We start from the raw sequence: 25292 nt of genomic DNA on the forward strand, positions 1-25292 counted from the left end.
GTTCTGGAGGTGCTAGTCGAGACAAAGTACAAATCCAGTCAGGATGCTCACACTCCCATGATATTGTGTGGCTAAATAGATTCTTTGATATAAAAATTGTAATCCATGGAATAGATTTATAAATCTATGACTTGCTCAGTGTCTCCAATTGACGTTGCCAATTGGAATGCCAAGTGTGGTTAGAAAAAGTAGTAAGCTTATCACATTTGAATCAAAACAATATCAAAGATGAAGTGCAAGGCAAACGGATATTAAAGTCTTCTGCTTTCAAAAAAAATTGTAACACGCAACGTGACGATTAAAAGCCACTAGTACTTCCCCAGGCAAATACACGCAACACTTGATTCCCCCTTCCCTGTTGACCTACAGAAAAATACAAACGTGGAAAAATACTACTAGTATTTTTAGTTTCACTTTCTCCTAACGAATTTCTTTTTCTTTATTAGAAAAAAAATTCTTAGTCACAACTAGAGAAGTACAAAATAGTTTTCTTTTTATATGATGAAAATAAAAAATACATCGAAGAAATTGAAATGTTGGTAGCTGTGATATGAAGGCCTCAAAAAGACCAACAACGAATAATTGACAAATGCGAGTCATTTGCCCTTGTTTGGCTGCGCTCTCAAATGGAAAATCCTAGTGGCAGATAAGGATAAGTTTTTCCTGATCGCTTAACAAGTTTTAGTGCTCGCTAATTGCTAGGGGCCGAATCTATGGGCAATGGGCAAGTGGCTTTTGACGATTCAATCAATTCTCAGCGGCCCAAACTTTACATAAAGGCCATGCATCGATCCAATGCACATATTTAACTGGAACACAAGCCCGGTGACCAAAGAAAGCTCATCAGTCATCATCATTGCTAGGGATGGCAACGGGGCGGGGTTGGGGCGGGGGTCCCCTCCCCCGTCCCCCGCCCCGTTGCCTATTAGTTCCCCCTGTCCCCCGCCCCGTCCCCCGCCTCCTGCTCCCCCCGCCCCGCCCCGCCCCCGCCCCGTTTCCCCCGCGGGTGCCCCCGTGGGGTTAATACAATTTTATTATATAATTTTATTATAATTAAATTTTAATAAATAATCAAGTACTAAAATATCAACACATCACCAAATTATTATTCATTGTAATTTTACAATTGAAACTCATAAAAACAATCAAACAGAAGTTATTTGAATACAATCCAATATGATGAAATAAATATAACTAAAATAGTCAAGTTTTCACTTTTAGTACAAATGCAATCACTAATTCATTATTGTGTTTGTGCTTTTTTTTGAGAAAAAAGTGTTATTCTATTAAGTGTAATTAGAAATTTAGTATAAATATATTAGTAAATTTAGTATAACTAATTAATAAATTCTATTAGTAAACATGTAGAATTATTCATATAATTGATAATATCAATTATATTACATAAACTAATATACATTATATAATATATCTAACTAATAATATCATTATCATAAGTTTATAACTAATTAACTTACATGTTATATATAATTATATATTTTTTTATATTTTTTTTTGTTTTGCGGGGGGCGGGGCGGGGGATGGGGCGGGGGTATACTCCCCCGCCCCCCGCCCCCCGCCCCGTTTCTAAGCGGGGGGAAAAAATTCCCCCCCGCCCCCGCCCCACCCCCCGCCCCGAGAGCCCCCCGCGGACACCCGCCCCCATTGCCATCCCTAATCATTGCTTAGTTTAGATCTTCGTAGCTTCTACCATGTCAAGCACCGCTGGTCTTGTGATTCCCTGTAAAGGTATACTGTCATTTACTATGAGTTCTCCACGATTTTCTCTTCTTTTCCCCTACCATTTTTGCTCTTTTCTTTTCTGGCTTTATTGTGTCCCCTACCTTTGCGATGTGTCATGCTGGTTTTGCTATGTATCACTATGCATAATGTCTTATCCAGCTAAAAAAGGTAGATAATGTAGTTTGGGCCGTGTAACTGCAGCTGCGGTTTCATGGGAAGCAGGGAAGCCATTGGTAATGGAGCAAGTGGAGGTGGCGCCACCGCAAACCATGGAAGTCAGGATCAAGATCAAATACACTTCTCTCTGTCACACTGACCTCTATTTTTGGGAAGCTAAAGTCAGTTTTTTTTTCCCTTTAATTAATTGCCCTCTTTGAGTTATTTCACGGATTATAGCATATAATTCTTACTTGTAGTAGCTTTTTTCATGTTTTCAGCACATCTGCCTTGTCTGTTTCAGATTATTCATTCTTATGTAACATTCAGTGGAGATGCATAAGACTGACATACGGAGTACTGTATTAGTCCCTTGATGGGTTTGCCTACTGTATAGATATTATGCTATTCGGCTGTAAGTTAGCAAGGCAAATGCATGTAGTAGCAATTCGCTCCAAAATCACGTCTTCTTTCGGAAACACTTAAGGTGCATTATTAGAAATTTCTTCAGTTAAAATACAACATCCAAGTTTGAGTTTTCTGGTGGAAAACCATTATACCCTTTCAAGAATTCTTCTTCGTCTTGACTTCTGGAAGGAGCCTTAATTTGTTAGGTGTTATTTTCAGGGCCAAGCACCGTTGTTTCCCCGCATATTTGGTCATGAAGCAGCAGGGTAATCTTAAAAACATTTTATATCTGAATATCGAGCTTTTATTTGTACACCAGTATTCCATCGAATTATATAATTCAAATGTACGTGTGCTGTTGTGCTAATTCAGTAAGGTTTTTTCTCTAAAACCTCACTGCTTCAACCTTTGTCCTCCACAGGATAGTGGAGAGTGTCGGGGAAGGGGTGTCTGATCTCCAGACTGGGGACCATGTGCTTCCAGTTTTCACAGGAGAATGCAAGGAGTGTGCACATTGCAAATCTGAGGAAAGCAATATGTGTGACCTGCTTAGAATAAATACTGACAGAGGGGTAATGCTCACTGATGGAAAGTCTAGGTTTTCTATTGATGGAAAGCCAATAAATCATTTCTTAGGAACATCAACTTTCAGTGAATACACTGTTGTCCATTCGGGCTGCCTTGCAAAGATCAATCCATTGGCCCCATTGGATAGAGTATGCATACTGAGTTGTGGCATTTCGACTGGTAAAGTTTCAAATCTTAAAATGATAACATGAGTTTATATCTCTATGACATAGTTTGGTCAAACATTCTGTCTTTTCTATGGAAAACAGGGTTGGGTGCAACACTAAATGTAGCTAAGCCAAAGAAAGGATCCTCAGTTGCCATCTTCGGGCTAGGAGCTGTTGGTTTAGCTGTGAGCGAAATATATTTACTTTTTGTCCCTAGTTAATTTTTTTGATGGTAACTAAACATTTGATTACTGTATCTTAGCTTAATAATTTTCCATGTATGAGAGGTTAGGTTATGTTTCCACTTTTTTTTTTTTTTTTTTTTTCTATCTTCTTAGCTCATTTTGAATCATCTTCTTAACATTTATGTTGCTTCAGGCTGCTGAAGGTGCAAGGATTGCTGGGGCATCAAGGATTATTGGGATTGATTTGAACCCTAATAGATTTGAAGAAGGTATGCTCTTCAGTCTCAACTAGTTCCCGATAATTATAAGAAAATGAACCACGAATGAGAAACCTTATAGCTTGGATCTCCTCTTTTGTGGTGTTAGCCAAGAAATTTGGAGTGACAGAGTTCATAAATCCAAAGGACCACGACAGACCAGTTCAACAGGTGAAGATTGTCTCCGGAGTTTTTACTATGGGTAGAATGAGCACAAATTTGAATTAACTAGTTTGCCGCGTTTTAATGATTTTGGGTTTCTGGTCAGGTCATTGCAGATATGACAGACGGTGGAGTTGATAGGAGTGTGGAGTGCACCGGTCACATTGAAGCCATGGTTTCTGCCTTTGAATGCGTCCATGACGTACGGTTTTAAACTTGCTCTTGCGTACAAATGTTCTTCTTTGTTGTTTCAGACGATGTTGTAAGGCTATTGAGTGTCAGCTATATTTGGCTTAGTGCTACAGAAGATGACGGAATTTTAGTAAGAAATTATTGTAGAATATAACTTCATATGAATAGTTCTCGACTTAGATTTGGTTCATCATGAAGCTAGGAAATTCATTTAATTGACTATGGCGCTTCTGTTTCTCTGAGCATGCAGGGATGGGGGGTTGCCGTACTTGTGGGAGTGCCCAACAAGGATGCAGTCTTCATGACCAAGCCCATTAACTTGCTGAATGAGAGGACAATTAAGGGAACTTTCTTTGGGAATTACAAACCTCGTACTGATCTTCCTTCCGTGGTTGAAATGTACATGAACAAGGTAGTAACAGATTATCTAATGCCTCAGAAGATTCAATTTCACTTTGCCCCGTTATCATGCAAAAAAAAAAAAAAAGAAGTACTGATACGCTGCACGAAATCATTTTACAATCCTGCAGAAACTAGAGCTGGAGAAATTCATTACACATCGGGTTTCATTCTCCGACATCAACAGGGCTTTCGAGCTCATGTTGAGAGGGGAGGGTCTGAGATGTATTATCAACATGGAAGAGTGATGCCTTCATGTTCAAGAAGAGAATTCGTTTCTGGCTTGATATAGCTTCTTTCTTGATGTAATGAAAATCCTCTCTGTGTTGTACTTTTTAACTGTGTTTTCTTTTGGTTTCTTTCTACTTGCATATGCAACATATCGCAATTGCGAGGAATGGATTCCCAATATATAAAGAGGCACATGTTGATTATCAATTTCCATTTACATCAGCACAAATCTGGGATCGTGCACAAGAAGCGTGCAGATGCAAAGATTCTTCACCACCTCCTTGCTGTGTTATTTATTTCTTTTAGAGGATTTCATGAGTTGGGACAATTAGCAGCCGCCGAGCTATTAGCACAAGACAACTACAGAATAATAAGTACACATTTCGAAAACTTGAATGAGTAACTTCAAAACTATGCTATTACGCACATATTTACACGTCACCAAGTGCATGTGAATGAAGAAGAAGGAGTACATCTTCAGATACGAAAGCTCCTCATCTGAGAAAGGTATGCTAAAAATTCTCTGGAAGGACTGAACCAACATCTTTGGTCGTGCTTCAGTTACTTGTACTTCTCCATTATTTTTCTTGCTTCTTCAAGACTGTCTTCCACAGAGGTAGTACCTCCATCTCCTTTCGGGCCTTCATCTTTATTCAATGCTATGAACGTAAAGTAAATGAGTCCCATCATCGCCTGCTCACAAATTAGGAAGACAGGTTTTATTATTGGCTGCATTTGACTCCTTGCACAGCAAATGTAATGCCAGAATTTGAGCAGAAGGAACATACAATCACAAGCAAAAAAGGTGAATCTTTGCTTGGGTAAGGTAATCCCGTCTAAATCTTATCCTTTTCCTAACAACATACTGCATAAAACTCCAGTGTTCCCAAGTTAGAGACATATTACTTTAGCAATAGTCATTATAGCTATCCTACCATTAGCAATCCCAATTCCTAGTTTCTTGCTTGACTTCCTCAGGGCAGCAAAGCATGACAGAAAGTGAACAAGCAATTCTTAGTAAAAATGACAAATTTTTTTTCCCTTAAATCTTCTAAACTCTATTTCTCACTATTGTAAAGTCATGAAGTGAAAGAAGTAATACCCAGGGTTTAGTAGCATATTGAGCAAGTTAACACACCGCATATCCCCACAAACAAGTGGAATTCCGTTAGCTGATTAAATGTTGAATTCAGTATACATTTCAACTTTGACAGCTTTAACAAAATTTAGTGGTAGTCCTGAGAATAAAGAAGCAACAGTAACAAATAAATGGCATAGTGAAATTAAAAAAAAATAAAAGAAAGAAAAGAGATACAAAACAGAATGAAAGCATACCAGCACGGTGAAGGCAGTAGACAGGAAGGACGTGAGTACAATGAGTGATATAGACAGAGCAACTACAGTTACTGCAATTCTTGCTAGCGGCCTTGGGATAGCTCCCTAACAAGAAACAAAATGCAGAAGGTTGTGAGATCGCAGTTTGAATAAGTAAGTTGCTTTAAAATCACTAGTGAGACTGGTAAACTTACAGGCACAAGATTAGTTCCTGCTTCAATTCCATCCATCCCAACCTTCCATACTGTTCGAACAACTGGTTGACCAGGATGATATAAACATAAACCCACTCCCTCACCCCCCAAAAATATATATATATATATATATATATATATATATAGAGAGAGAGAGAGAGAGAGAGAGAGAGAGAACCACGGTTAAATAATTAGAGGAAAGAGTAGTAGTACAAGAACTTGGCAAAATCAAAGGCACGAAAGGAAAAAGAACGGTAAATACCATTCTACCAACACATAGAACTAAGACTCGAGATGCAAATCGACAGATAATGTTAATGAAATGCTAAACAATGTTGTTATAGCAAAACTTGAAAACTTTCCTCTAGCAGGACAGCAAAGAACTTCCTTATAGTCCAATGCATTATCACCACACTGTCCAACAAAATGTAGGCATCGATTACTCTACACCGATAACCCTTCCTCCACTCACTAAAAACACAACGCTCTTTCTTCCAATTCCCACAAAAGCTTCAGAGTAGTTCACCTCTTTAAGTAGCTGAGCCAATTCATTCATATAGAAGCAGCCCTTAGGTCATCCAGTCCCACTACAAATTGCGCACATACCTAGGGAGTTTGCACCAAACTACATTCAATTTATCAAAGGTTTACAACATGCCACCAGAATGTCCATTTTATCCGAATGACAGTACATCCCCCAAAAATGTTTCTTTTTGACAGCAATCCAAGCCCAACCGCTAAAAAAAATGCCAACAACCATGATAGACATATCAACAACCAATACTAGACTACTGACCAGAACTCCTCATAACAAAGTATAATAATTGGGAAAAACCCAATACGCAAGAAAATTTTTAGAAACAGAAGGTGGCAGCTTACCTTTAAGGAAATTGGATTGTGCAGACAGAACAGTGGGTACAACCTGAGGAGGTCTGGGGCTCGTCAACTTCTTGAATTGAACGGTTGACACCAGAATTTGCCTTTTGAACCTCAAAACCGAATTGGAAGAAAGAAAGCGAGATTGGTTCAGAGCCAAAGCTTGAGTTTTGATGCAACAACTGCTGGGAGAGTAATGTGAAATAGGCAAGAAGAGGCCACTGCTATATAAGCTTACTGAAGCCATTTGAACTGCTTTATTCGTTCAATAAATATATATATAAATAAAAAATGGTTCTTGTGGCTGTATAAGATGCTCTATAAACTAGTAGAAGACGTTATATCGTATATCATGGGGTGGGAATTAAAATCTCTCCGTCTCGGTGGAGCCGTGGAGCGCTGAGTGGATGTATGGCCTATGGGGGATGAAAATTTTGCCAGGAAATAGTAACCAGAAAATCAAAAGAGCGAATGATGCTGGGAATGCATGAGAAAAGCGACTAATTTGGGCTTAAATGGAGTGATTACGGTCCACAACTTATGGACTGTTCTGGTAAACAAATTTGGGCCTTTTTGGGCTCCACAGAAAACATTGAAATTAGACTGAAGACAGGAGGGCAAAGTCCATATTGGGCTTTAATAAAATCCTACCGAACTTTGGGCTGCCCATCACAAACACTGAAGAAGATTTGATCGCCAACACAGGTTGGACCTTCAATTTTTTTTTTTTTCCGAGCAACAATAGATTGTATAACCTAATCTCTCCTAATTTAGAGCGAGAGGAGAGAGGGGGAGCCTAAGCACTTGGGATCCTCGGTGACATGTTTTCTATGCCAAGCCAATGCCACCAATAGTGTTGCGCCAAGTGTCATGTTATTATTTACACTTGTGTTAAACCAAGCCAAGTTGAATTATTAGAAAATTAAAGTGTAAATAATAACAAGACACTTGGCGCAATACTATTGGTGGCATTGGGTTGGCATAGAAAACATGTCACCGAGGATCCCAAGTGGAGCCTAAGGGGGTTTGTGTTAGAGGCTAGTGGGTATACAGACCCAACTAAATCAAGAAAATGCTATGACACTACCCTTAAATTTTTTTTTTTCTGTAGATAAGATTTGAACCTTCATCTACAACCCAAGAAGGGACTTAAGTCTCTCCCTGGTTGGACCTTCAATGGATGGATAAGAACGGATCATTTTCTCACCCCACACAGAAGATCTGTATATTTTGCCAGGATCTGGCCGGCTGTTGATGAGAGGATGTTCCAATCACACTGAAAATTGAAAAACTGAGCAGCAATTGATGGCCCGGATTCCTTTGATTTTGGAATACGGAATAAAAAAGCCCGTCTCATGTCTGATCCTCCCCACGTGAGCAAGTCATGGCATCATGTAAGTGGCTTATTTCGGTTCGCATGAGAAACAAATTCAACAATGGCATCCTGCAACGTCCAAATTCTCCCCACTCCTCGCCCCGCCGACCAAAAAAAAAAAAACACTAGTTACTAATAGTTATGTGATCTTTTTAACAAATAATGAAGTAAATTTAAACGACTTTTTTTTAGATGTTTAATTATTTTATGATTCTCAAGTATGAAAAACCAAATATATTTTTTTCAAACTTTATAGTTACCGTCCACTCGAGTACTCTGTGATCGTGTGAACCAGCTATGGTTCAACTTTTTGTCGAGCTAATAGAACTGCTCCAGATCACAACGTTGTTCCGTCGGTCGGGTGGACACCCCTTGTTATTGATGCCTGATGAAGGTTCAGATAAGAGAATTTTTTTTTAAAAAAAAGAAAAAAGAAAAAAAAAAAAGAGGATGCTGAGGAAGGGAATAATTTGATTATAGGGTTTAAATAGTATAGTACACAAGAAGGGGGAATTGGATTCCAATGGTGAGATGTTTCCAAGGTCACTTGACTCACACCTCTCCTAGGGCTATGGGCTCTGCACCTTTGCCCCCTATATTTTAATCTTCATTTCTGCCTTATTTAGTCAATGTAGGTTTATTAATAGTATGTCAAACTTTAAAAGACCTCAATCAATTATACTTACCACACCACCCCCCATTCCAATGGAACCACTGCATTTGAAGATTGACTAAAACTGCATTTTTTAGTCAAAAAAAAGAAGAAGAAGAAAGAGACTGACTTTAACTGGGATTAAACGCCGCGCGCCGGGCCTCCTTCGTCACTTAGCTCTATAGGCAAAACCAGAAAGAAAGAAAGAAAGAAATGTATTGCAAAAGGAATGATGTGTTGTCTGACGCACGGTTGAAAATGAATACCTTCACCACGTGGTTAGGCCTAAAAATCTGCAACAAATTAATACTATGTTCTTCAATTTCAACTGGGATTCTCGGGAATTTGCTATCAACCAAATCCAGCATTAGCCCAGCTTCCTTTTTCTATTTGCAAATCCTGTGGAATTGTTTATGCAAAATCTGCCAGCAATGCCAAGGAGAGCTTTTGGAAGGATTCTGTCTTTTTTTTTTTTTTTTTTTTTCTTTCCGGGGTAGGGTGCAATGGAGGGCTACGATTTGGAAGTGTCTTTTACCGCGTAATTTATGGATTGGAAAGTTGGACTAGAGCCAAAATAAACAAAAGCTTTTTATTTCCAGAATGGAGATTATTGGTAAAGGAATTGAATGGGAATCACTGTCCTGGAAATCTTGCGAGTTAGGCATCAAGAAAATTGAGTGTGTTTGGACAGCCAATTATTTGGCCAAATATATTTGCTGACATCACCATTACAATTTTCAATACACCTTTTTATCTTCCCAATTACCTTTTTATCTCACATACATCACATCACAAAAAGTGCTACAGTAAAAATATTTCAAATAACTTACAATCCAAACACACTCATTGTTAACTGTGATTTGTATGGAGAAAATTTGTGGGATGATTATACCATGAAGGTAAAAAGCCATCCACCATGTCACTGATTGTTTTGAGGAAAACAATGCAGGAACACATGGCTGTGGTTCTGCTCCTAGCCAAGCGTGAACCAGTCTATCCATGGCTATTCAAAATATAATACTACTACTAGTACATAGGGAAGAAAACAGGAAAGCAGAACCCCGAGGTGAAAGATGGGAGGTGGAGCTGCTGGTGTGATTCCTAATCTTTAATAATTATTGCACCCTCTTTCTTTGTCTCTTCTTTTCTTGCTTCCTTGCAAAGCTGGAAAGTAGTACTCGTAGTGCTAATATACTTGGCTTCTTTCTGCATTCACAGCACTAATAGAGGACGTGAATTCAAGAACCGAGAAACCCAATGCAAAACCGATAAGATAGGTTTGGAATTGGGATTTGAGGCCAATGCAAATGCCAATGCCTAGGCAAATGCAATCTCTCAACCATCAAAATCACCACCACCTTCAATACTGCTATCTCCTCCTTTTGCTCTCTGTTTTATCGCAAGCTGTGGCAGAAGCCGCTAATAATGAAGTTGTCGTTCTGTTTTCTTGGCTTCAAACCTCTCCTTCACCACCTTCTTCCTTCTCAGACTGGAATTCCTTAGACTCTAATCCTTGTAACTGGCCCTACATTAAATGTTCTTATGATAATTTTGTAACAGAAATCAACATTCAATCCATCCAGCTTGCCACTCCTTTTCCTTCCAACCTTTCCTCTCTCCGATCCCTCCGCACTCTTATCATTTCTGGTGCTAATCTTACTGGGACTATCCCACTTGAGATTGGAAATTGCACTTCCCTTAGAACTATTGATATCAGTTCAAACAGTCTTGTGGGCAGCATCCCAATCACCATTAGTAAGCTTCAGAATCTTGAGGACTTGACACTGCACTCCAATAAACTTACTGGAAACATTCCACCAGAGCTTAGCAATTGCATCGGCCTAAAAAATATCCTTTTGTTTGACAATGAGCTAAGTGGAAATCTTCCCGTTGAACTAGGAAAGCTTGCATCTCTGGTGGTCCTAAGAGTTGGAGGGAACAAAGAAATTGATGGTAAAATTCCTGACGAATTGGGAGATTGCCAGAATTTGGTAGTGCTGGGTCTGGCTGATACTAAAATTTCTGGTTCTCTTCCTGCATCTTTGGGCATGCTAAGAAATCTTCAAGTATTGTCAGTTTATACTACCATGCTTTCAGGGGAAATACCTTCGGATATAGGCAATTGCTCAGAGCTAGTTGACTTGTATTTGTATGAGAACAATTTATCAGGTTCGCTTCCAGCAGAGCTGGGCAAGCTTCAGAAACTTCAGAAGATGTTATTGTGGCAAAACAATCTAGTTGGGCATATTCCTGATGAAATTGGGAACTGCAGAAGTTTGTTGATTGCTGATTTTTCATTGAACTCTTTCACTGGAAGCATTCCTTGGTCATTTGGGAACCTCACCAACCTGTTGGAGTTGATGATTAGTAACAACAATATTTCTGGTTCTATTCCTCCTGTTCTTTCTAATGCTACAAGTCTGACACAACTACAGCTAGATACTAACCAGATATCCGGCTCGATTCCAATGGAGCTCGGATTTTTGACAGAGCTGAATATCTTCTTTGCTTGGCAGAACAAGCTTGAGGGAAGCATTCCACCTGGATTGGCTGGTTGCAGAAGTCTTCAAGCTCTGGATTTGTCACACAATTTTCTCACCGGTAGCTTACCCCCTGGCATCTTTCAGCTGAAAAATCTAACCAAGCTTCTCTTGATTTCCAACGATATATCAGGCTCTATCCCTCACGAGACAGGTAATTGTAGCTCACTTATGCGATTACGTCTCACTGATAATAAGATCAGTGGACAAATTCCAAGCGAAATTGGGTTGCTGAGGAGTCTCACTTTTCTTGACCTTTCTAATAATAATCTCATTGGATCAATACCTGATGAGATTGGCAATTGTCTAGCGTTGCAGATGCTGAATCTGAGAAACAATACTCTTTCTGGCACTCTGCCAAGCTCTCTATCTTCTCTAAGTAGACTTCAGGTCTTGGACGTTTCTCTGAACACTTTTTCTGGTCGGATTTCTGGGAGTTATAGCCAACTTACTTCCCTTAATAGGCTTGTTTTAAGTAGAAATTCTTTCTCGGGGTCAATCCCCTCAACACTGGACCGCTTGACAAGCCTCCAATTGCTTGATCTAAGTGGCAACAATCTCTCTGGCAATATCCCAATGGAACTGTTTAAAATTGAGTCCCTGGACATTGCTTTGAATTTGAGCTGGAATACCTTGACAGGGGTAATTCCACCTGAGATATCTGCTCTAAACAAACTCTCTGTGCTGGACCTGTCACACAATAAACTTGAAGGAGAATTGATGGCTCTCTCCGGGCTAGAAAACCTAGTTTCCCTGAATATTTCTTACAACAACTTCACAGGTTATCTTCCGGACAATAAGCTGTTCAGACAGTTATCAGCAACTGAACTGGCAGGGAACCAGGGCTTGTGTTCTTTGGGGCATGATTCTTGCTTCTTGAGCAGTGGACCAGGCATGGGAATGCCAAAGAACAAAGATGTTAGACGATCCTGGAAACTGAAAACTGCAATTGCTCTACTTGCTGTTTTAGCGGTGGCCTTGGCAGTTCTAGGTTTCTTTGCAGTTTTTCATGTTCGAACTTTGAAGAGAAAAGATAATGATTATGAGTTGGGAGGAGGGGACATTTCCCCTTGGCAATTTAGTCCATTCCAGAAATTAAATTTCACAGTGGATCAAGTTCTGAAATGCTTGGTGGAATCCAACGTGATTGGAAAGGGATGTTCTGGAATTGTTTATCGTGCAGACCTGGATAACGGTGAAGTTATTGCTGTGAAGAAACTATGGACATCAACAATGGCTGTAGGATACAGCCGCCAAAATGATCAACTTGGAGCTACGGGTGGGATTCGCGATTCTTTTTCCACCGAAGTAAAGACACTGGGTTCAATTCGTCATAAAAACATTGTTAGATTCTTGGGTTGCTGTTGGAATCAGAATACAAAGTTGCTGATGTATGATTACATGCCTAATGGAAGCCTGGGAAGTCTCCTCCATGAAAGAAGCAGTGGTTGCCTGGAATGGGAACTGAGGTATCAGATCATCCTAGGTGCAGCTCAAGGCTTGGCTTATTTACACCACGATTGTGTTCCACCAATTGTTCACAGGGACATCAAGGCAAACAACATTCTCATTGGTCTTGAATTTGAGCCCTACATTGCTGATTTCGGACTGGCAAAACTCGTTGATGATGAAGACTTTGCTCGTTCTTCCAAAACTGTTGCCGGTTCCTATGGGTACATTGCACCAGGTTAGTCCAAATTTAGCAATTTTTTTCCCCAAACTGATTTGAGTGTTTTAAGTGATGTGACAAATTATGGTTGCTTGTCGATCGTTTCTGTTCTTGCAGAATATGGTTACATGATGAAAATCACGGAGAAAAGCGATGTATACAGCTATGGAGTAGTAGTGTTAGAAATTCTAACAGGAAAGCAACCAATCGATCCCACAATACCTGACGGGCTACACATTGTGGACTGGGTAAGACAAAAAAGGGCAGGTGCAGAGCTGTTGGATCCCAGCTTACTTTCCAGGCCTGAATCAGAAATTGAAGAAATGACTCAAATCCTTGGAGTGGCTGTGCTTTGTGTAAATCCATCACCAGATGATAGGCCAACTATGAAGGATGTGGCAGCAATGCTCAAAGAAATAAAACATGAGAAAGAGGAATACATGAAAGTTGAGATGCTGCTCAAAGATTCTCAGGCTAATGAGCACAAGGGAACTGGAAAAGACAATGATAAGGTTTATCATGGAGGAGGGCCATCATCAACAACTATGAACAGCTTGTGCTTGGAAAGTCACAATTCAAGCTTTACCGCATCCTCATTGCTGCATTCTTCTTCCTCCAGTGGAAAAGTTGGTTTTAGATGAATAGCTCTCATAATTGTCTTATTCCTTGACTTAAACAGTGGAGAGCTCTCAAAATTGTCCTTCAAATTTTGTCCAAATTTTTCATTTTAGCCTCACAATTATAGTACTACTTCTAGACTTAGAATAAACCCTTTTGGGGCCACAAGGTGTTTGAACAATTTCGTTGTTGAAATTTGAACGACGATGAGGGCTTAAAGCTTGAATAATGATCCCTTGATGTAGCATATTTAGCACTCTTTTAGAGGCAACTATATCTTAGGGTGAAACAAAAAACCAAAAGAAATCAAATCATGGCCTAGTCAGCTGCAGATTTGTAACTCCATAGTAGAAATGGTACATTTGTTCCTTGATAATGTTTTGAAAATTTTAGCGGACGAGGTGTGGAAGTTTCTTGCACAAATTGGTGTTCACCTGATTCTCAAAGGCATTGCAGAAGATTTTCCAGTGGATGCATTGGGCTTTTTGGGCGTTTTAAGACCCGCAATTTTTACGAATACATGGGATAGGAATTACATAGAATACAAGGGGGAAAAGAACATGTACTGGGGCATATATATATCAAAATCAGAATTTTTTTTTTAAAAATCAATCGTCACCATCCACCCTACATCTACTCCTACATCTACTCTAAGTCTATATATTCTAGGGCGTGATCCAAATAGTCTAATGGAAACTGACAGGAACTGAATTATTATTGGACCATACGAGTGCACTACGCACCCATATGGAATTGGAGCAGCTACATACTGATAAAGTGATGAAAGGTAATATTTAAACCCTTAACCTCCCATCTCACAAAGATGCACTCACATGGAGAGAAACGGAAGGCAAGATTTGAACCTTTAACCTCCCGTCTCGCAAAGACTTGAATCTTCTGTGATGGCCAACTATTCTAATGATAGTTGGTCCAAATAAAAAATATGATTTGAAAGATCATGAATTGTTTTGTCAATTAATCACAATTACGTATGGTGAAAGATTAAAAGTTTCCTAGCTAGCTCGTGTTAAAAGACTTGCGAACAATATCGATCTTGAAGCACAGGAAAATTGAGGGAAATTATAGTGGTGGGTAATTATGTGTCAGCAACGCCATTTCTAATTTCAGCTTCCCGTGACCAAACAGGGATACATTATCTGGCCTAAAACCCGGTAAACAAATAATTGTCGACCCTTAAATATTGGATCAGCAAAATTATTCTTCTTCAACCATTGGTACGAGAAAATTGTGCATAGCTCTGGAGGAAAGCCACATGAGCTATCCTTGATCTCCCTATTTATATCCCCAGTAGTAGGACTAATCGAAAGACGAAAGCAAACTAGAGGTGAAGTTACTAGTATTTCACAGCAATTTCTGTTATTGAGGCCTAGGAAAAGCTCAAACATAATTAAGATGGCAAGCATGGCTCTAACCACCACCCTCTTCAAGTTCCAAACCTCAAGAGCAATCATCGTGCGCAGGCCTTGGAGCTCTAGGATTTTCGTAGGTGTTGCGCCAATTAAGCCTTTCCAGGTGAATCCTCTCTCTCTCTCTTTCTATATATATATCAACTTAAAAATATGATCTGTCGAAAAAAAAAAAAAACTTAACAAAAGTAGTGATCCAGCGAAGGCTTGCAAGGGGTGAGCCAATGCTCTTAATTGGTAGTAGTCTACTAATATAATTCATGATAGCAGGCAACTAGGCGGCATGCGACAACTGCTGCATACGAACAGGCAGCCAATGCAGCAAGACAAGGCAGCAAAGCAGCCAAACAAGGAACTGAGGCGGCCAAGGAAGCCGGCCAAGAAATGAAACACGCGGCCGTTTCTAACGCAGAGGATGTGAGTTACCAGTAATTACTACTCATCAGTCCGTACAAAATCATTCTGATAATATTGCCTCTATATATATATATATATAGTGTGTGTGTGTGTGTGTGTGTGTGTATATATATATATATAAGCAATGATGATCAACTTAGTTCATGATCATTGATTCCTGTTAAAATTGCTTGCTTGATCAAGGATGATCTTGGTTTTATTTCTAACGGCATGCGTGTCTCCTGTCTCTGTTGTGAAATAAACAAAGGTGATGCAGAAAACCAAGAATGTGGCCGGAAAGGTGGCCGGAGCTTCAAAAGACATGAGTGATAAAGCGAAGCAGACGGCACAAGAAGCCTGGGACTCGGTCAAGGACACCACTCAAAAAATCAAAGAGACGGTGGTTGGCAAGGCCGAAGAAGCCAAGGAGTTCGCAAAACATAATGCTGAGAAAGTCGAGCGCAGCATGAACACCAAAAATTAACGCCAATCGCACTTTTCCATACGTATAATTAAAGCATCTTCCAGTTACCTAACTAGCTTGAGTAGTTTCTCCTTGTGATCATTTGAATGTTCTAGTCTAGTAAGCTGAGCCGAGTGTGCTCAATTTGATCACATTATCTGCTATCTGTTGTCCAGATACAAGATTTTTTTTTTTTTTAATCTCATTTTTCAAAATTTTTTTCTTTCTACTGATATTTACTGCCATTTACATCGGACTGTACTTAGGATTCGTGACTTGACAGTCAGGAATCCTCAGGTATTTTTATCAAAATCGTGCTGCATTATACAAATAGCTCGTTCACTCGACGTTCAGAAACACCACAAATTCCATCAAGTTTTTTTTGAAGTTATTATCAAAACAAAAAAAAAATCCTGATAATTAATTATTGACAAGATTAAGTACCAAGGGTTTACAATTAACTTTGAATGATACGACGTTACGGTGCCGAACTCACTATGTTAAGAAGTACTACATGATTTCCTACATATCTAAACAAATGCAAACAGTCACAGCTTCGATGGTTCCCTAATGATCAAAAGAAAAAATTAGATAACGAAATCAAGAAAACAAATTATATATAATAACTCATTATTCGTCCGTTTAGTTGAAGGTTTTGATCTAGCGTGCATGGCTGCCACGTGGTGGGAGAACTGGGGGAATGGTTTGTCTTTTTTCATTGAAGTCATATACGGTAGATGAATTTTTAACTCTATACCCCACACTTATTACCAAGTGTTGGTCAGCAATATCGTGCTCCTAGTTCTCTAACTAGTTACCAGCAGAAAATTTCTATTCTTAAAAAAGTAATATAGGATGATTGCTACTTGACTGCTGCCCCCTCAAAAAAATTTTAAAAAAAAAAAAAAAACTGAAAGAAGCCTGATCTTTTCCGTTCAATGACTTAAATTGTGGTGGAATTAGAATTTCAATCCTCGCAAAAAGAAAGAATAGATATTAGTTCCAACCTTCGTATCCTTATACTGTATAAGAATATAAGAATGAGTTGTGGTAAAAAAGGGTTTGAATTTCAATTGCATTAATAGGGGTTTTTTTTAAATACGAAATGTTGTGTAGTTTTTTTTTTAAACCTTTTGGTACAATTGAGGAGCATCATATATTTAGATATATTTATTGAAATACCCTCATTTTGATACATTTAAATCTTTGATTTATGGAGTCATTTGGGTATTTCTGAAATATGGAATTATTTTGCAATCGTTTTTGCATCGTGTACAACTCATATAAGTTTTTGTGTTGGTATAATTATTGAAATGATGTTATAGACACATTTAATTGGAATGTGGCTTTTGTGCAATTAACTCAAAGACATATTGACACGTTGTATAATTAACACGTTGCTATAAATAGCCACTGGAGGATATTTCTTCTAAAACAATTTATGTCTGCTCTTGGCCGATTTTCAATTGAAATATGTAGAAATCTTTTGGGAATGGTAAAATTGTAAAAATATTGATAAAACAAAGTGTACAAGTGCGTGCTGCAATTAAAATGTATCATTATTTGTTTTGTCATATTTGATGATTATTTCTTTCCAAATTGTACTATTATTTGTTCAATAAAAAATTCTCTCTAACCATAGTATTAATTAGAAAACAAACTCTTAACCTTTGAAACCACGTCAAGTTTTCGGACGGTTAAATTCTCCATGGGTTCTATTTCTACAAAATATAGTAGCAGTACGGTATTATCAAGTAAAATTTTTCATAAAAGCTCATGTGTTCTCTGCCGATATAAAGGTTGTGTTAGCGGGTGATTTATAAGAAACTTTATACCTGATTTATGGTTTCGAAGGCATGATTTGTTGAACCCACCCAAATATTTTCCTTACAAAAAAAATTTTCAAGCAAATTTTTAAGAATATGGACTTTTGCCTCTATAAGACTTTTCCTAAAAGTTAAGATCAAATGTATTCCCAAGTTATGCCCAAATACAACACTGGATAAAACCATCCGTTAAGCCTTGATAATGCCCAGGCAAGAATAAGTTATTTATGACCATGGATCTGCACCGAATTTTGAGAACTAATACGAGTTTGTACTATTTCAAAAGGCACTCTTCATACTTAATTACAACTGGTGGGTAGGAGTGGGCGCGGGTCAGATACCCGTCCCATTCATCATTTGGCTGACTCGACCCGTACCTTGCGAGTCAGTCATTTTCTGACCCTTACCCTCCCCGCATATCAGCGGGTACTCTATAACGGGTACCTACTGAGATAGGATCGGATCAGCGGGTACCCGTCCCGTCCCGTTTATCATTTTTTTAAAAAAAAATGATTTATGCTAATTTAATTTTATATTTTACACATTCATCTAAGATTTAATAATTTTTTTTAAAAAAAATGTTTCTCACCAAGAAACAAGCATATGAAGAGAATATAAGATAAAGAAAAAAAATTAAACGAATTCAAAATCAATAAAATTTTGAAATAAGTAGCACAATTTTTAATATATATGGTCCACATTAATTAAACTTTTTTCTATAAAATATAAGATCTTGGCCTTTACAAATGAATCTTGTAAATAAACTATAGTCTCTCATATTTGTAATGCAATTTGTTCAATAAAATTACTTATTTAGTTCTAACTTATTATTTTATAGTGTGTGTATAAAAATAAAAATAAAAATAAAATATATATATGCGGGACGGATCGGGTACCCGACCTTCTTATGTGACCCTAACCCGCCCCGCATCTTAGCGGATACCCGACCTTCTTTTGACTCGATCAAATAATAAAAATTGGATATCTTAATTTTCGGATCGGATCGGATCGGATATGACGGATTTCCGGGTTAGCAGATAATTTTGCCCACCTCTACTGGTGGGAAAAGAACATCGTTAGGTGTGCATATTAAAAAATATTTTTCTTTATAATATAAGAGTAGTAATAATCAGAAGTCTAATGTAAAGGAAAGTAAAAAAAGATAGTGAAAATTAAAATTATAGAAATCATTGAAATAGTAAAAAGTATTGGAAGTTAATAACTGCCAACAATTTGTCCGTGACGATTAAATGTAAATTCTTACTTATGTGAGGGTAAAATTGATATAATAAAAATGAAAAAAAAAAATCAACACCAGAGGTCACCCTTCATGCTTTTATATATAGAAAGACGAGGTATAGCGCTTAGCTCTTCTTTCGTAACATTAGTGGACTATTGCTAGAAAAAAAAATAGTGGACTAGAAAGTATACAAGTTAATGAGAATTAGGGGGAGGGTTGGGTTGGGTGGTATGGGGGGAGGGAGTGTAAGTGAGAGGTCTCGAGTTCGAGTTCTCCTGCCTATACTAAAAAAAAAAAGTTAATGAGAATTAAGTTTGATAAATTAAACAGAATTCAATGTGTTGAGCCTTGTAATGTAGCCAAAATCGCAAATTATATTTTGGGTTGCCACTTGGCAAGATTATTGTGCAACACATAGGATGTATTCTTGATTGTTGGGTTAGGAATTCAAACTATTGTATGCACAGTTAAATTGAAATTGTTTCCCAATCTCCATCTCCGCTTCAGTAGTTTAGATGTTGTCATTGATCAACAATTTGTCTTAGGGTGCGTTTGGTTCAACAGAATTGGAATTGAATTGGAATTGAAATTCTATAGAATTATAATTCTAGGAATTGGAATTCCAAAACGTTGGAATTCTTTTGTTTGGGAAATGCATAGAATTGATATAAAATTCATTTGGAATTCCAAATTCTTTGTTTGAATGCGAGAAGAATTCATTAAGAATTAGAATTGTTTCCAACTAACATTTGCTTACATAAAAATTTTCTTTTTCCTTTACTATATAATATTTTTTTAACAATTAGCTAATTGTTACTAAAGCTTTAAGGAAAAAAGCAATTAGTGCCTTTAATAATTTATTTTTTCTTGCATTTAACTAATTGTTGCTAAAGCTTTAAAGAAAAAAATTAGTTACTTTTCTTCAAAAAAAAATATTATTTTTGTTTCTTTTCTTCTTAATTAAATTATATTAAATAAAAAATAACTATATATTCTAATTTAAAAAGTAATTAATATTTATCAAGTTAAAACCTTGATACTTTTTATAAAGCTAAGAACTTTAAATTTTAGAAAATCAAAAGCCTACTCTATGATATTAATTGGGAAGGAAAGTCATAGTTTGTGCCTATTATAAAAATTTGAATTTTGTATCTTACAAGAAATTTCAATAGATGAATATGCAAACAAAGTGATTTTAGCAAAATAGAGAGAGAGAGAGAGAGAGAGAAGCACAATTATACATTGCTACTATTCTTCAATAAATGGCCATTCAAATATTAAATTAAGTCCGAATAAGTTCCTATCAAATTTCAACTTCCATGATAGCCTTGTCTAATTTGATTGTCAATAAACATTGCTCGTGCTAAAACATTCCTAAATTGTGTCCACTCCCTGATTGGTTGTATTGTTCGAATTCGATTCTCATTAATAGCATTTACGCCACCATCATTATTTGGACCATCATCTTCCATTCCATTTTCCTCATCTTCATCTTCATCATCAACCTCATGCTGTACTCTTCGCATCTCAGCATCAACTTCATCCAAATAAGGATCATTTGGTTGTTCTACTCGAATAAGATTATGAAGGATGACACATGAATTAATTATCATGACATGAGTTTTAACATCAAAAAAAGATGCATCTCTCAAAATGGCCCATCGCTTCTTGAACAAACCAAATGTCCTTTCAATCACATTTCGAGCAATTGAATGTCGAAGGTTGAATAACTCTTTAAAATTTTGAGGCTTGTTCCCACTAGCAGACCACTCACTAAGATGATATCTAACACCCCTATATGGAGTTAAGAAACGGGGCTATTTGCATAACCCGCATCAACAAGAAAGTACTTGCCTGTAACGTTGGACAACAAATTGTTACTCATTTATAGTTAAAAGAAAAAAAACACTCAATAAGTCTAATTGTCACATACCCTTGGGAACAATTAATGGATCTGATCTAACTAATGCATCACGTAGAACCCTACTATCTGCTGCAGAACATTCCCATCCAGGCAATACATATGTAAATCTCATGTCACGGGAGCAAACACCTAAAACATTTGTTGCTATCTCATTCTTTCTATTCCTATATCTTCCTTGATCTCTAAGAAGAGCATGTACTTTAACATAAGTACCGTCTAACGTTCCAAGACAATCCTGTATTACAAACAATATATCATAAGTTGATGAATCTTGTAAATATTATCTTCATTAACAAATATCAAAAAATATTGATTACCTGGAACCATTCCCACTTTTCATGCTCGTAACCTTCCATTTCCGTTTCAGGCTGGATAAGGTAGTGTCTCCCTAGTTTTATGATAGCACATAGAACTATATTAAAGTATCGACTAACTGTCTCACCTGATCTTATGAAATTAAAATTGACAGTGCGATTCTTAAAGTTATGAGCAAGAACATAGAGAAACATTGCAACTGCTTCTTCAACAGTAATATTTATAGTATCTCTCAAACTACAATGCTCTCTTAAATTTGTACATAAAACAGTAAAACAATGTTTATTGAGTCGAAGTTGTTCTACACAAACTCTGCAGTTTCCATAGTAAAGATGCCTTAGATATATTTTACGTGCTACTTTAAAATCAAAATAAGGCTCCTTTACTATATGTTTCTCATGCCTCCAGACTACTAATATGGCTACTGTTACCATATAATTTGCAACTACCACTTTTCTCTTTTTTGCCTTTTGCTCATCTCCTTCTTTATCCATGTCAATATCCAAATTCTGTAATTTAAAATCATGACAAATGAACCAGTAGTATAATTCAGACAAATGAATCTTGAGCAATGGCAAATGGAAGTGGACATATATGCTCCAAGACATTGCCAGAAAAGAAAGAAAAGAAAAGGTTTATTCCCTAAAGCACGCAAGGCCTTCTTTCAACTTCGGATTGTCCCACCACCGAACCTAGGATATCAATCATGTTTGCCTCTCAATTCTCAATCACCATCTCAAGAATGCTAGTCCCACAATAGACTTTAAAAAAAAATTTCATAATTCATTAACGCTTCTGTGGTAAGTGGTAACAGCATTCTGGTTCAGATTTCTAAGAAATAAATGTCGGTTGCACTAAAAATATGTGGGATGATATATCTTAGCCTTCCATCTGAAATTTACGAATGATTGTGTCAGTAATTGCCTTTGCCTGAGGTGAGGAAGGGTGTCAAGTAGTACAAAAGGTAGGTAGTACCAATAGAAAATTGGCTAGTTTCACGAGAAGCATTTAAAAACCTATTCAAGAGTCTTTAAATAACTGAAAAAATAAAAACAAATATTTTCTTGGATAATTTGGATGCATGGAATATATTTTTAACGGTAAGATGTTTTCCATTGAACCAAACGGATCCTAAGAGTGGCATAGACCTCAGTAACACAAACAGAAACCAACTACAGTGAACAATATTGCATAACACAGAGCAGAAGGAGAATTTGTACAAAGTTGCCAAGGGCCTCTATGCGAAAATCTATTGCTAATGGCCTGCAGAAGTAATTACTCTATGTTAGGATAACAACACATATTTGTTTCTCTTCCAGCTCATACATGAGAATAAATTCATAAGCATTTTGATCAGCCATCTTACTGCCTCACAGTATAACTATAACCATTTCTCATAACACTTTATTTCCATTTTGCAGTAACAAAGTGTCTCTCTGCGATGAGAAATTCGTGATTTGTAACCAATCAAATGAAATGCTAAAGTGAATCTTAACAGAGGTTCAGAAGCAAAGCCAAAAGAGGTGGGCCTAATGTCTGGTACAATGAAAGCTTTTGAGCATAAAGCAAAATGTAGTTTACACCAATCACATAGTAAACCACTATTTGGCTAAACGGCCATTAGTGGATTCCATCACAGATCTTGTAGCGGTGCTTTACGAATTGCAAATCATTCATAACTTTCAAACAATCTATTTATTACTGCTTCAAAATACATGTGCACACAAAAGTATATAGAAACTAAAAAAGAAGCCTAAACTGAGGAGAACATTAATTTATTTACAAAAGTTGCATCTTACCCCAACTTTCAAGAAGTCAAAAACAAAATTTTGTTTGTATGGAAGACAGCATCAGCTATACTGAGCCAGAGAAACAGGTGCAAAGGAACTTCTTTTGTCATTAGATATCTGATGAACAAGACAAGAAATGAACCAAACAAAACTTGAACAAGTCCACCTGAACAGAAATGGATATGAAAGATAAAATGGATATGGTTTCGTTTCTGTCTTGTTATTGGGGATAGCTCAAACAAACTAAAAAGAGGGATCTTGCCGTTGAAATTTTCTACTGTATAGCATTTTCACCATTTGTTTTTAAAATATCCACAGCAAGTAAAGGCCATAAATTTAGTCCAGAATTACAAAAACCTACAACAAGTAGCTAAATTAGAAACAACCCATAAAACATTAATGCTAGCAAAATCACTAAAACACTAAAAAAACCCGAGAATCACATCGAAACAGAAGAAAAGGCACAACATTTGAACTTACTGTGAGAAAACCAGAAGCCCAAGATCCAAATCGCTTATCCTTGAAGCCACCAGAAAGGAGAAGCAAAGAAAAAGATTGAAATCCAGCAGAGGCAACTAGCAAGCTGTAAGTTCCCCCAAAGGCCAAAAGGCAACAGCAGAACGGAGTAGAGCTTTTAGTTGTTACCTTTTGGACTGAAGAACCCAATTCGAGAAAATTAGGCACGGGTAAGTAGAGAGCACTCGGAACAGTCTTGTGATTGGTGAAGTGATGGGTAGATACGTGGCAGGAGTGGTGAAGGGTAGAGGGATGGCCGGAGGAACAAAGGGCAATGGGGGAGACGGTGGTGGAAGAGGCAAAATGTTAGGGTTGAGGTGGAAGCAACAGTGGACATCAGAGCAATTGTGCTGAGGAAAAACGGTTAATTAGATAGAGAAGGGGACGCGAATGAACTTGACCCGATTTTTATTTTTTACCCACGTTGGATCGTCGTGTAGACCCGTTTTTGAGGGTTTAGATGTGGAATTGGAATTAGAATTCTTTTGGTCTGATAAAGAATTCAACTCATGGAATTGGAACCTCTTGAAATTAGAATTCAATGCTAATTCTATGGAAAATGCAGCATCCAAACACAAGAATTAGAATTGGGGTTCCAATTCCAATTCTAAACCCCAATTCTATGGGGTACCAAACATACCCTTAGATAAATTGGCCACCAAAAAGAGATTTAAAATCCGCTAAGGTCGAGTGTTCCAAATCTATACCTACAACTAGAAAAGAAAAAATTCAAGAAAATGTTTACTAGTACACCTCTCTAATTTAAATGGGTAAAAAGAAAAAGTTTAGATGCTGTCGCTGACCCAAAAAGAAAAAAGAAAAATAAATAAAATTAGAGGCTAATACTAGATGACAGGTCGTGGGTACAAATCTTCCTCCCCTCTCTACTTATTAAATTTTTTGAAAAAATAGTGACCCGCCTTTTCTTTTTCTTTTTTTTTTCCTTTTTTATTTTTTGGTCAGTCGTTCGTGAGACTATACTTTTGCCATCAAAAGATGATGGGCGCTAAGGCCCTCGTGGCGCGGTTGCACGTGAACAGCAACCGCTTGTGAGAATAGGGAGAGGGAAATGAAATGGAGGCCCGGCCAAAGTACAAACGGCTGGTCGCTGGGTGATCGAATAAGCAACGCCCAAAGTTCGTTTTCATTAGCCAATCAGCGCTCTCTGCATGCTTCAACTCCATCGTCACTTACGCCACCTTACGGTCTCCTGTCTGAATTTCATTGGTCCTTTTCTTCTTCTTTTTTTTGTCGCTTTTTGCTACTACGTATAAGTTCAGATCGATGCTGTTAAATGCATTACAGAGGGGCGCAGCAGATAACGACGAACAGTTTTTAATGGACACGAAACGGAAAGAGGACAGCGGGTCTTTTTTGTTTTTGGTTAAAATGTGATAAGCAACAATTAAAGTTTATTGGCTCAGTAAGGTAAGAAAGACGTCCGATTCTGATTAGAATAAAGGTGTTTTTTTTTTTGTTGGAGGTGCTGCTTGCTGCTGCTGGGCCGCTTGTTTGGTCTGGTGTTACGTCAGAAATGAAGAGACACGTAGCTGGTAATGAAGAGGCGTCGCCGTTCAATCCACGAATGAGGCCGTGACCAAAGGAGCCAAGCCATCCTCCCTCCCATAGTGCTTGCTTCTATCATCTGTCCCCAGTCGGTCTAATATGG

At 37.7% G+C, this 25292-nt stretch overlaps 4 protein-coding genes across 10 annotated transcripts; 2 read left to right on the plus strand and 2 right to left on the minus strand.

Moving 5' to 3' along the window:
• The first annotated feature begins 1617 nt into the window (after positions 1 to 1617).
• Positions 1618 to 4674, plus strand: LOC113714165 (alcohol dehydrogenase 1-like). The gene is made up of 10 exons (XM_072081594.1): positions 1618 to 1749; positions 1945 to 2081; positions 2527 to 2573; positions 2729 to 3054; positions 3144 to 3226; positions 3420 to 3495; positions 3593 to 3654; positions 3752 to 3847; positions 4088 to 4249; positions 4368 to 4674. The coding sequence occupies exons 1-10, from the start codon at positions 1713 to 1715 to the stop codon at positions 4482 to 4484; spliced, it is 1143 nt and encodes a 380-aa protein (XP_071937695.1). The 5' UTR covers positions 1618 to 1712; the 3' UTR covers positions 4485 to 4674.
• Positions 4675 to 4828: 154 nt separating this feature from the next.
• Positions 4829 to 7335, minus strand: LOC140037480 (uncharacterized). Of its 2 annotated transcripts, XR_011841350.1 has the most exons (5): positions 6876 to 7335; positions 5997 to 6058; positions 5803 to 5907; positions 5570 to 5705; positions 4829 to 5160 (listed from the first exon to the last, which is right to left on the minus strand). XR_011841350.1 is itself a non-coding variant. In XM_072081602.1 (4 exons), exons 1-4 carry the CDS (start codon positions 7117 to 7119, stop codon positions 5029 to 5031), a joined length of 543 nt encoding a protein of 180 aa, XP_071937703.1. In that variant the 5' UTR covers positions 7120 to 7331; the 3' UTR covers positions 4829 to 5028. The 2 variants fall into 2 exon arrangements, 1 of the variants encoding a protein (XP_071937703.1); XM_072081602.1 differs by lacking the exon at positions 5570 to 5705 and having other exon boundaries at positions 6876 to 7331.
• Positions 7336 to 10070: 2735 nt separating this feature from the next.
• LOC113689896 (uncharacterized) lies at positions 10071 to 14065 on the plus strand. Its single transcript, XM_027207703.2, has 2 exons — positions 10071 to 13126; positions 13226 to 14065. The coding sequence occupies exons 1-2, from the start codon at positions 10201 to 10203 to the stop codon at positions 13747 to 13749; spliced, it is 3450 nt and encodes a 1149-aa protein (XP_027063504.2). The 5' UTR covers positions 10071 to 10200; the 3' UTR covers positions 13750 to 14065.
• A 6248-nt stretch (positions 14066 to 20313) lies between these two features.
• On the minus strand, positions 20314 to 24463 carry LOC140037481 (uncharacterized). 6 transcript variants are annotated; one of them, XM_072081642.1, is made up of 5 exons: positions 23588 to 24457; positions 23117 to 23224; positions 21320 to 21390; positions 21012 to 21237; positions 20314 to 20932 (listed from the first exon to the last, which is right to left on the minus strand). In XM_072081642.1, exons 3-5 carry the CDS (start codon positions 21356 to 21358, stop codon positions 20883 to 20885), a joined length of 315 nt encoding a protein of 104 aa, XP_071937743.1. In that variant the 5' UTR covers positions 21359 to 21390; positions 23117 to 23224; positions 23588 to 24457; the 3' UTR covers positions 20314 to 20882. The 6 variants fall into 6 exon arrangements, with proteins under 6 accessions (XP_071937743.1, XP_071937727.1, XP_071937731.1 ...); XM_072081626.1 differs by having other exon boundaries at positions 21320 to 23224; positions 23588 to 24463; XM_072081630.1 differs by lacking the exon at positions 23117 to 23224 and having other exon boundaries at positions 21320 to 22580; positions 23588 to 24462.
• Positions 24464 to 25292: the final 829 nt, after the last annotated feature.

This window comes from Coffea arabica, chromosome 1c (genome assembly GCF_036785885.1).
Source record: "Coffea arabica cultivar ET-39 chromosome 1c, Coffea Arabica ET-39 HiFi, whole genome shotgun sequence".
NCBI lineage: Eukaryota > Viridiplantae > Streptophyta > Magnoliopsida > Gentianales > Rubiaceae > Coffea > Coffea arabica.